The sequence below is a fragment of the Ambystoma mexicanum genome, chromosome 1p (assembly GCF_040938575.1).
Source record: "Ambystoma mexicanum isolate Mex_15411 chromosome 1p, UKY_AmexF1_1, whole genome shotgun sequence".
NCBI classification, from domain to species: domain Eukaryota; kingdom Metazoa; phylum Chordata; class Amphibia; order Caudata; family Ambystomatidae; genus Ambystoma; species Ambystoma mexicanum.
In genome coordinates, this window is record NC_090921.1 from 871,348,496 (window position 1) to 871,360,684 (window position 12,189).

Here is a 12,189-nt window from a genome sequence, read left to right on the forward strand (position 1 = left end):
ATATCCTCTGGATGCTGAATCATGCATCCATCCAGTTCATTTGGGACTGGCCTGGCAATAGCCACATATGCTTCTCAATTAGTCGCCAAGTGCTAGTGTCCATGAAGCAGATCCCATGTATTGGGCCAGTGATGGGCAATTTCACTCCTATGCAACTGTGCAGATCACTTTGAATTGATATACTATCATCACTACCCAGTTTAACAAGCATTGGCAATGACAATAGTTTCGGTGTTTACTGTTGTTCTTTGCATTGTGCATTTATAAGCACCAGGGTGCAAAGAGGAGAGTGCAAAGTTTCAATGGAGGATGTGATAAGGGGTGCAGGTGTGCTATAGAATAAAGCAACGGGGGAAGCCATTGATTGAGGGTGTGGATGACGAGCAAGAGGGAATATGTGCGGAAAAGGTTGATAGTGAGAGGGTAACACATGAACATCCTGCAGAAGACATATTGTAGCAAAACACACACATTTAGTACCATAGGGGACATGCCTCCGCCTAATATTGATGTAGAGGATAAATTGAGTACAGGGGGTATACAATCAGCACCAAAACCCCACGTCCATCCAATACACACAGATGAGAACAACCCCCCGCACACACACAGAACACAGGAGGAAAACACCAAGAGGGCACAAACGGGGGCACTCCAATATCACCACCGCCTCTCTGCCCATCAAGCAATGCACATGGTAGCTAGCAGAGTGGCATGCCACCGCACCCGCCCCCAGCAACGGCGGGCAGATGCAGCAGGATGTAATAGTGAAGCGGTCCAGCAGCGTGTTCATGTCCATCAAGCAAGCAAGTGCCTGTCAGAGCCCATAGCCAAGACTTCGGGGTGCCTCGGGATGATGACACAACACATCGAGTCTAGTGTCATTGCTAAGGAAACATAACGTAGCAGTCAAGAATAAACCCTGATGAAAAAAAGAAGCCAAAGGAATGCAGCATATTTTTTTAAATATGTTCTTTTTTTTACAAATTCAAATAAAAAAACAAACACATGATATTCATAGATGGACTATTGAAAAGACAATGTAGAAAATATGAAAGCGTGTTATATTCATATTCTGTATCACTTACCATACGGAAGATGCCGTCAGCGTCATGAAGATCATTGTGTTGCAGTTCGCGGACATCTAAGGGGGTGTTCGGGAGCTGTGGGGAGTGTCAGCATCAAACCCCCAAATAAGCAGCTGATTACTCCCCTACACTTTCCTATGCCTTGCCTAGCAATCTGCAGGATCGAAACCTAGAGGCCCTCACCTCTTCCCCCCTCTTCCCCTAACACAAATCTGCACTCCTTGATAGCAGAAAGGGGGCAAAGCATCTGCGGGTCTCCCTTCCCGATCGCTATCTCTCTCTGCTCTGGGAATGACGAGGCAGAAGGTGTGAAAACACAAAAGCTCCCACTTCCCCCTTTTCTGCACTAATAAGGCTATTCTGGTGCAGCTTCAATGTTACAAACAGTTAACTCTCCCCTTTAAGTCTGAATCACGCACTCAAGGACTCCTGTGAGAATGAGCAGTCTGATGCCCCCCCCAACCCTCCCAATCACTCCCGTGGCAAGCAAGAACTAACCCCACATCACGATTTCACTTGCCTAAAAATGTATTCATCTGAATGCAGGTACTAACAATGAAATGCTTTACGTAACCAAGGTTTCCAGAAAGCACTTCAAGGAATCGGACCTCAGGTTCTCTGTATTTCATAACATCCCTAAACCCATTGAAGAAGATCATCACTCAAGACTCGCTCCTGATTTGCACCCGCCTGTCAGCACCCTCACTCCTGAGGCACATCACAAACACTTGCATTTAAATTCCATACAAAGCTGACATTAGATTGCGAAAACACACCTCTTTCAAATAAAAACAGTTTGCAAGTGAGGAGGCAAGTTCAAGTAGAGTCAGTGCTGCATCCTGTGCCAAGAAAGTTCGTTTTTTGTGTTTTGTGTTAAAAGTGCTGCATTCAGAAGAACTCTTCTCCAGTGAATGGAAGCACTGCACACACCGATAAGTGCCGCCCACAGGTAAAACCAATCTCACTGTTTTCAAGGGAGTGTTGCCTTCAGCTGTGGGGTATCAGTTAACAAAACCTTTACACTCAAGGTGAGATACTTCTCCCGATGAGAGATTGCGGTCCAAGGTAGAAGTAAAACTGCTCTAATTTGTGGATTTCAACACCGTGAGTGGGAAAGCGGGCCATATGTACAAAGACCTCCGACAGAGTGCCCTAAATGGAGCAGGTGCGGTGTGGGGGGCTTCTGCGGACCCTCTGTCCTCATACCCACACAGACCAGTGATACGCTGTTAAGGCTGGCATTCCAATGTGGTGGCCTCAGAAAGAGAGAGCTGGCAGTGACTCAGACCCCACGCTCCCAAATACACGGTGCAACCTGTTGCCATCCACCTGGGACAGGCTTCAAAGGAAATCTAAATCCCCCTACCCGTCGCCCCTTTACCCCGCAAACAGATAACAAACAGGCTCACCACGCCTCCACAGAGAGACATGGTCGCTATATGTTTATGCTCTTCTGTCTACAGCGCCAACAACACTCCTTTAGGGCGCTACACATCTTGATATAAATATGAATTACTTTGGAGCAGTGGTACAAAACCATTGAGCCAATCAGGGTTTAGCTCCTCCCTGACTGACCTTAACAAAGACCCTGCACGGACGCCACGCCCTTCAGCTCACATTTCAGGAGGGGGAGGGGTGCAGCTATTGGGAGGGTAAAGGGATGGGGGCACCCTGCTGTTATTTCAGGATGTGAAGGTGGGGTTGCAGCATTGTTGACAAAGAGATATTTGACACAGGAAAAAAGAAATAAACATGCAGGTGCTGTACATACCCTGTCACCTTCCCACCTTCAGCATGCAGGCCCACACAGGCCCCTCCTCCAAGGGCTGAGATGCTCAGCCTAGCCCGTGGAATTTTGGTCTAGTCCAAACCCAGCCTCCCTGGCTCCTCCCACTGGCTCATGCAGGTAAACGACCCTTGGCTTCATTTACAATCACTTAACTGGAAAGGGAGCGGTGTCAGCCTCCTTCAGGAAAAATAACAGTGCGCAACACCTCAAATCAACACGCAGGGTCTCTATGTGCTCCAAAAACGCACAATAACACAAAAGCAAAACGGTCATTAGCTCTCTTCCAACTAATTGACCGAAAGGGAATTAAATACAAAATAAAAAATGAATCACGCACACACGAGGAGTGTCCTTACAAAACATGATAATCGCTTGCATGTTATGATTGCATAGTATCAAGCAACTGGCTAGACAAAGATCCCATTTGAAGTAAACTTGTGTGCAATGCCCTGCAATAACTTCTCGCGCACACACACTTTAGCAGCAATAGACATACCATTGTAATCTGATTTCCCCACTGCTGCAGTCTGCTTTCTCGAAAAGCGATCACTCCGTGGTGGACTTTATGCATAGTCCCATAGGAGTTGAACTCACTAAAAGGATTGGTGCATACAAAGCTACATATAACGGCATCTAGTTGTGTGTGTTTATTTTGCTCCTACTTCAGAGAGCACACAGCTCCCTGATAACAGCTGCAGGCTGACAGATATGAGCGAGGGGGTGACTGCCTGGCTAGTTCTTTGGCCATTTCATCAGCAAATGCCAACATTGCCATGACAATGCCATTTACAGCTTTGTATTACCCTTTCTTCTTTTTTTTGTTAACAGTAACAATGTTTTTGGTTTTGTGGCTTAGGCCACATAGTGCCAAAACCAAAAAGTACATACTGCCAAACTATCCTGAGCAGAACAAAATGTTGTGGCAGTTAACTATTACAAATATTGGCACTGGTGCAACATTTCTCACCGCCACTTCAATTTTTACGATTGTGCTCAAAGTTTATAGCAGGTTATTTTTGGAGACCAGGAACATACTTGGTTTTATATCTGATACGTCTGTCACAATGTTAATATCAGTACACATGCAGGTGCTCACAATTTATATGCGTTAGAAGAATGAGCTTATTAAAATATACATTTTAATAGAGATGAGCAAGTATGCAAATCAGCCAGTGGGCTCATGACTAAGGGACAAATAGAGGGCATAATGAGTTGAAGAAATTGCAAAACCTTGACTTACTTTAGTGCCCAGCTGAATGTGTATGTCCAATTTCTGCTTCTTCTGCTCCAGGATGCTTAGCAGATGTTCCTGAAAGACCCCAATCTTTGTGTAGAAGTGGTCATTGTGCCAGCAGCCTTCAATATTGTCAAAATCAACTCCAAGTGGCAAGAGAAAGCACACACTGCGCGGATCCAGTGCAATCTGTTGTGGCCGGCATAGCAAGGCTGCCCGGGCACGTGAGTCCAGCACGGTCAGTTTAAGCACCTTTCGTGATCGAACCGCTACAAGCGCGGCAGCCAGCCCCACAGGGCCTGCGCCCACTATCAGCAGAGGTACCTGGGCCCTCCACTGCCGCAGCCGGTCGACGCTGACCTTCACCACCGCGAATACCAGCACTGCCAGCAAGGTGCTCAATGCTGTATCCACAGCCAGGCTGTCCGGGTGCTTATCGGTAGCAGTAATGGAGCTGTCATCACCATTCATTGTCTCCTGCAACCTTGAGGATACAGAGATACAGAACGAGTAGCTGTAGCTCAGGAAGGTCCAACTTGCATTCAGCCGTTGGAAAGTATAGTCGCTGGTTCTTTTCTGGGGATAGAATAAGTATAGTCGCTGGTTCTTTTCGGAGGATAGAATAAGTATAGTCGCTGTTTCTTTTCAGAGGATAGAATAAGTATAGTCGCTGGTTCTTTTCGGAGGATAGAATAAGTATAGTCGCTGTTTCTTTTCAGAGGATAACATAAGCAGCTAATTTGCCATGTCCTGGTTTAACCATAGGCTGTTGTCCTCTCGAATGCTGTATCATTTTGTTGTTCTCGGTCCAGGGGCAGGCTCCGCAGCTGTTTTGTTAGTTTAACTAGCTTTTCTACTTGTTCGAATACAATAGATAGGACTATGCATGCGTAATCCTTCAGTACTTGAGCAACGACCCCCCCACCCCCAATACGAACTTAAAGCCTGTCTTCAGAGAGCAACTTCAGCAAGTCACCTTCGCAATGCCACATCAGAGGTGGTGTTGCTCACTATTCAATCCATCAAGCTATAACCACCTGTTCTCTGCTCCATGTTGGGCCATGGGCGGATGTGTCCTGCTCTTTCCAATGGCACTGGCTGGATGTTTTTTTCTCTCAGAGAGCTCGGGCACATAAACCGTTGCTCTATGTACCGCAGCTGTAATGTTCAGGTACCTGGAAAAAAAAACGTAATGTATAAAGCCGCGCTTCTTGGAAATGAGCTGCCGGAGCACTATCTGCGATCAGATGCCTCCCACACGCCGCTGGAGGAGATTGGTCGCGATACACAGCAGCCTGCGGACTGTTGCCGGGCACCCCCCACACAGAGACATCTGTAGCAGAAAGCCACGCCTTTGTGTTATCTTCCCTGATATATAATCGTCTTAATCCGTATCTCCTTCCCCACCACGCTCGAACGCTGCGGCTTCAGAAGGTGGGGCGCCTGGCTGCACTCCGCCCCTGTCAATGAGTAGCACCCCGGAAGCAGCAGCTCTCAGACGGGCGCCTTAACACCAAAGATGATTCATGTGACAGGTACTTCACTGTGGATGCCAAGCCAAGGAGAAAATGAGTTTACTTACGCATCTGAACCCCTTCGAAATCCACGGGAAGGGTACTGCCGATACTGACTTTGCAGGCTTGCTTTTAGCACTTGGCGCTCATGATAGGAACAGGCAGTTGCTATCAGGGAGGTATTGTAAACATGCAGGCGTGTCTATCAATGCCTCTGACGCAGTCCATTTCACCCCACTTCAGCTGAGTGCTGGCCATTGCATTCAGACTTAATTCTTCAGTTGGTTGACGAGAAGGGGATTTCTTTTTGCATTCGTCCTGTGGCGCTTGTAATTTAATATCCGGGATATCAAGACCACACGCCCCTTTCCCTTTTCGCTTTTACGCATAAACTTCTTTCTTGTCACTGATCATTGTCAAAAGACGGTGAACAGTGGGCATACATAAATTATAAATCACAATAACGGATTACTGCAGGATTCAGAATGCAAAGTCAGCATATTGTTAAAAAGAAAGACTACTTCTCTCACATAAAGTACTGTAATTGCCTTAGTAATGTTTCATATCCCCAAAGGCCAACTGCGTGTGTATTAATCGGCACAATGCAAACCGCTTGCCCCCTCCCTCCTCTCGCCTTCCGTCGCAGTTGCACTTTAAGGCACTGCATTTTTTGTTAATTGTTTTATTTATTTATAGTATTGCATAGTTAAAAAAAAGTCAACTTGTTTAATACTTCACAGAAATTTAAAAAAGCAATACTTCACAGAAATTAAAAACAACATAAAAGCCAACTTCAGGCAGTCAAGATACAAACACAACAGTGTACACTTACAGCATGTCTTCCATAAAGGCAGTGGTAGCCATCTAAAATCATCCAATGAGACGACGATGAAAACAAACCTTTTCCAAAATGTAGTCATATAAACTTTGCAGCCTTCATGATTGCCGCTCATAAAAATATTCCATAAGGCCTCAGCCGGATAGTTCCCCTGCATGCCAGCAGATCTCAGTGCTTGTGACCTTAACTTGATTAGTGAAGAGCAGCCAGTCAAACGATGTTGAGCAGACTCCAAACATGCTTCCCACACAAGCGACAGCATCTTCCATTTCTCGGAATATGTGAGCATGCTCCAGTAATTTCCAGGGATCTTGCCAAATTGAGTTTTAGCTTCAAATAATCCCGGACTAATGAATTACCCAAGAAGTGGATAATATAGCTGCGGATCGTCTCCCGGTCAGGAATGTATTAGAGAAACAAAATACAATTCGTTTTGGCGTCTATATTTACAGTCAATTTGTTCCTTTGCCTGCAAGCATAAAAGGGCTTTCATGATATTCCTACAATGAGCGAGAGGCATGGAGAGAACATTCTCAGGTGCTAGGGTGGGCCACCTATTAGCCACAAGCTTGATCTGAACTATGTGAATAGTAAACATAAGACGCTTTCTGGTCAGTAACGTTTCATACATCAACCTGTTCAGTGAATTATCCGGGGCGTTGACCAGCTTCCAGTATGTAGCCAAGAAAATCAGTGCGAATTTCACCATAATCGGTTGAGTGTTGAATTCTAAGTAAAGCAAATCCATGGTCGTGTGGGAAGGCAATCTCACTAGTCTCTTTAGGATGGCCTGCTCCAATTCTACTTCCTCTGGCTTTTTCCCAAAAGCCCATATCTCCGCCCCATACAAAATAGTCGGAAGGATTTGAACTTGATACAATTTGGACAAGATTCCCACAGAGCCGATCCCTCCATTGTGAGCAAGGGAATTAATGGTGCAGGAAACTTGGGAGGTCTTAATTTTTAGTTGGCCAAGATGAATTAGACCCTGGAGCTTTGAATCTAGAATTTGACTCTAGTATTTGTAAGTTGAGACTACCTCGATTTCCTCCCCATCCGTAATCCATATCGATCTCTTCACTTTGGTATGTGATGGGCTACAGACCATAATTCTAGTTTTGAAAATATTTACTTTTGAAGAGTGTAATGCAGAGTAAGAACTCAAGGAACTCAGAGATGCCTAGAGCCATCTTGGCATTGGATCCAGCAGAGCTAGATCGTCGATGTAAACAAGCCATTGGAAAGGGGTATTGACCCAATTTAGGGGGGATGATGTTGGAATTTGGAGTCGCCCCTCCCAGGTCTGACAGATACAGGTTCAACAACATTGGTGCGAGCATGCAAACCTGCTTGAGCCCCTTCTGTGTTGTTATCCAGCTTGACATTACACCATGATGATCCAAACAGACTTTAACTCTGGTGCTTTTACGTTGGTGGATAATCGTTTTTAAAAAAAACTAATGGTATATTCCAGCTTTGCAGCTTCCTCCACAGCCTTTCCCTGTCAACAGTGTCGAAGACTGCACTGAAGTCTATAGAGGACACATACACTGATGGTTTACGTATCAATTATGCCTGCTGAACAATGGCAACTAGTGCTAGGCCATTGATAGTAGTCTTGTACCCTTTCCTAAACTCTGTTTGATTGAATGGAATGATGCTCTCGGTCAAAGTGCAGACTCAAAACTCCTCAAGCAGCACCCTGATGAATATTTTAGTGGTGGCGTCCAACATTGCCGGTCTCCCTACCATGGCTGCTGTGCCCGGCAGGGTCAGACCTGTCGGGCTGAGCAGCCACGGCAGGCAGACACTGAGTTTGCTGATCCGGAAACAAGGGTGCCGATGAGCTTACCAGCACCCTTGTTTCTGGACTGACAAACTCGTAATGAAGCCCACTGTGTTGTTTTTGTATTATGAAGGGCCTCCTTCAAATATTTTATTTCTTTTTCTCGCTGATCACTAACCTGTTGAATCTATGTTGATTCTGCTGAGGTCTCTTGAGAAGTCTCTATGATTATGTTCATGCAAGAGGCTCTTTCAGCTATAGAAGTGACTATTACATAGGTTTCCCTGACTATGAACAAGTCTACATTTTCAGAGATAGATTAGGATTCATATAACTGTAGAAAGAAATTGGCCACTATGCTTAAGGGAATACTTTCAATGTACCCCCCAAAGTCCCTATTGGATATAAACATTGGAGTTCCGACAGTATTAGGTTAAATATTCATATTTTGGACGCCCCTAAGGCCCAAAGGAATTATTATTACATGCTCACTATACCCACCTTATAAAAGCACCAGGTTCTGTGACTTAACAGATCTAAATCTTTTAGTGCAAAAATATGCTCAGCAAATAAAGGTTTCATCTCAATAACACTTATTTATAAAGTTTGCACCATGTTTGGATTCAGCTTTTGTCCTTCAACCAAGACAAATCTCAGCTCTGGGAAATCTTCATGAGTAAAGATATAATAATATCTATGTGTCCAATACATTCAGACCTAAATAATTTACAAATCAGTGCCCAGGCGAAGAAAATGGCAACCTAGTTTGAAATGTGACTAAAAAGACGCTGACATCCTCTTGCCCAACATTCGAAAAATAAATGAAATGCTTGCAAAGGCCAAATAAGGAAAAACTGCAGAACACAAACACCCTGTAAATACAGGACTTATGTCACGACCCTCGCCCAAAACCTCCTCTGGCAAACCCATTGGCCAGGTGGAGTCAGGACTCGGGCCTGTAGAGCCTGGCATCGTCTTCCAAAACCCTCTTGGGGCCACTCCTGGCGACTATGACGCCAGGCTCATACACCATGAAAAACATGTGCTTGGGAACTACTTATTGTGTTGTCAGCCAACATGGAGGCATCCACATAGCTTGGTTCTCAGGAACCAAGCTATGCGGTCTAGTGTTTTGGGTGTGGTAGCCTAGGGACTACTTTACCTGGACTATTTTGTTGGAGCTATTTAAACCACACCCGAGCAAGACAACACGCTTCGCGTTACTTTGCAGCTTGCAGCGTGACGCTCACCGTGTCCAGCTATTCCCTCGAACCTCGGAGAAGCAGAACCTGCAAGGAGACAAAAGGAACAACATTAGCAGCAGCATCTTACCTGTAGTAGTCTTCATCTTTAGCCACTCGCAGCTACTGAGAACAGCTTCCTCGAATCTGCACGCCTCCCGGACAGAACGACCTGAAAGAGGAAGATAGAGGCAACATTAAAGAAAGCAGTAGAGACATTTGTAAATTACGAACTGCTCAAAAGGCTTACCTGGCTGGTCGCCTCTCGGCTGGCACCACTCCGGACATTCCACTTGCGCTGAAGAACACCGTGACCTACAAGGAAGGAAAACACAGGTTAGCAAAGGCAAGACTTTGCAGCGCTGCGCATAGCGCTTACTTACCTCATCATAGCGCTCTTAATGCACCATCATTTACCAGTGGGGCTCAACCAAGCCAGTTCGCCGCGCTGAAGCACTGCATACCTAAGCGAGAAAAAAGAGACATTTTAAACAAAGAAAGGCATGCAGGATAGAAACAAAACTAAAGAACAGCAATACGACCTACCTGAATAATATCAAACGGCCGGCGTCAGTGAAGTAACTGGACCGCACACGCCCATGAAAGACAATGCGCCCCTGCAAAGAAGGCAGGACGGAGACCACACCTAACTCTACCACAAGGTGAGGAGAGGGCCCAGAGGGGCTGAAATCATACGATGGTGGAGGGAGGATACTTACCCCGTTCGGTCAGTCTTGAACCCAGTCCTCCTGTATTGTCAGGCAGAACCTTCCCCGCAGACCACATCTGGGCAAGCTGAGAAGCATAACAGCAAGTAACCCGGCTGGGTGGCGTCCCTGTGCATACCAGGTGAGCGTAACAACTTAGCTACGAAGAACAAGACAATTATGACATTTTGATAAGTCTACTAGCACACATCCAAGAATACATCAAGACAGTAAACTCTCCTTCACAAAATCCCATATGCAGACCTCAGTGCTTCAACTTGATGACTTTCAATAGCTGAAGGACTAACATGCTGATGGAACTACTACACCAATCACTATACTCCATGATTGCAAAGTGCCTCCATGAGAACTGAGCTGCTCACTACACCTCTGTACAAGGAGGTAGTAATCCAGGACTCCAAGGTCTAAGGAGAATATAGATGCACAATTCAAGGGGCCAAAATAGAAGCGAATGCTGTGTGCTCACGCACAATGGGGGCATTCACAAACTCAGTTGTAGATTCCATCCTGTAAAATGGCAAATCAACAATAATGACAACATCCTGAAAATAGACACAAACAGTGCACCCTCAATGATATGCTCAACACAGAAGTATGATAATGCAGCCCACCTCATTACAGGTGACCGCACATTTCAATGTATCTCTCCATCCCTGCACATGCTTCACTGGTCCCCCCTCCATACCAGAAGCATATTCAAAACTGCATGCATCACCTACAGAACAGTCTCAAAACAAACACCAACATACTTGGCAGCAGAATTCCACATCTGTGGAGGCTCTGGCACCAAATGTAGCAAAACTATCAAAAGGTTGCAGTCAAAGCTTGCCCGCAAAGGGAAGACTTGCAAGCAGCCCTTCATCTGCCACGCCCCAACCATCTGGAACTCACTCCCGGAACAGGCTCAAAATTCCCCTAATATCCTTCATTTCCGCAAAACACAAAAAACGTGGCTCTTCAATAATACCTGTCGGACGAATGAAATCCCTCTCTCCCTCCACCAACAGTACTGCATTACTGTATACAATGCCCAGCCCAAAAGGGGCACGCTCCTGTTGTAAAGCTATCTGCTGCTCTTGAGCTAGATATGTGCTATATGCAATAAAATTTAAATAAAAATAAATAATGCAAAAAAATGATAGCACAGAAATGTCTCTGTCAAGTGCTCCCTTTCAAAAGATGGTCAATTCGTTTTTGTAGAGACCATAGCAAATTTTAGATAGGATTATACTAATGCCCTCCTGGTAGGGATTGTCAAACACCAACTCTCACATTCAAAATCAGCAAAAAATGCTTCAGTTTGGCTGATTTGTACACTCTTTAAATCCACCCCATCTCTTCCAAAAACATGAACTGGACAGTGCGAGGGGATTAATATGATGCATACAGTATCACTCAGCTAAGGAGGCCACATACCAACAGCCGTACCTATGCACACAGCTTGTACATACTGGAGACATGCCACCATCCCCTAACACGCTACATTTTGCAGGCAGTTCAGGCCTCCCACTTGGTTTGGACAGACAATTGTGGTGTCCACTATGCAAACAACAGTCCATGCTACCGTCGTTGCATACAAGCATAGCCACATGATTCATACCTGCAGGAGTCCTGTTGGAACCAGCACCGCAAGCAACAAGGGTTTACCCGATTGGGCCTATGGATGACAAATAAACTTTGGCAAATGACATATTAGCTGTATCATAATCGCTGAGCCACTTTTGAAAACATGAAGCACTGGACAGTGTGGAGAATCCTACGGATCCCTCACTGGAACCCTGAATAAAGTCTCCTCTGAGGTGGCCAAGGAAAGGCAGATGCTTCTGGATCCTGACCTTGGGGGTGGTGTACTGCGCGAGGATCACATGGGATACAGGGCCCAGGGTGTTGAGGGGATCTCGAGGGATGAGACACAGTATTTGTCCTCTGAAAGGAAGTGCCTTTCTAGATTGCCAAGACAGCTGATGGTATATT

The 12,189-nt window shown here is 45.5% G+C and overlaps 1 protein-coding gene across 1 annotated transcript in view; it reads right to left on the minus strand.

Moving 5' to 3' along the window:
• The window catches only part of LOC138581958 (uncharacterized), a 479,211-nt gene extending 473,421 nt beyond the window's left edge, over positions 1-5,790 (minus strand). The window contains exons 1-2 of the mRNA XM_069652872.1: positions 5,691-5,790; positions 4,115-5,283 (exon numbers count right to left, since the gene is read on the minus strand). Coding sequence (XP_069508973.1) covers positions 4,115-4,579 — 465 coding nt within the window. The 5' untranslated portion in view covers positions 4,580-5,283; positions 5,691-5,790. The remainder of the gene's footprint in view (positions 1-4,114; positions 5,284-5,690) is intronic.
• Positions 5,791-12,189: the final 6,399 nt, after the last annotated feature.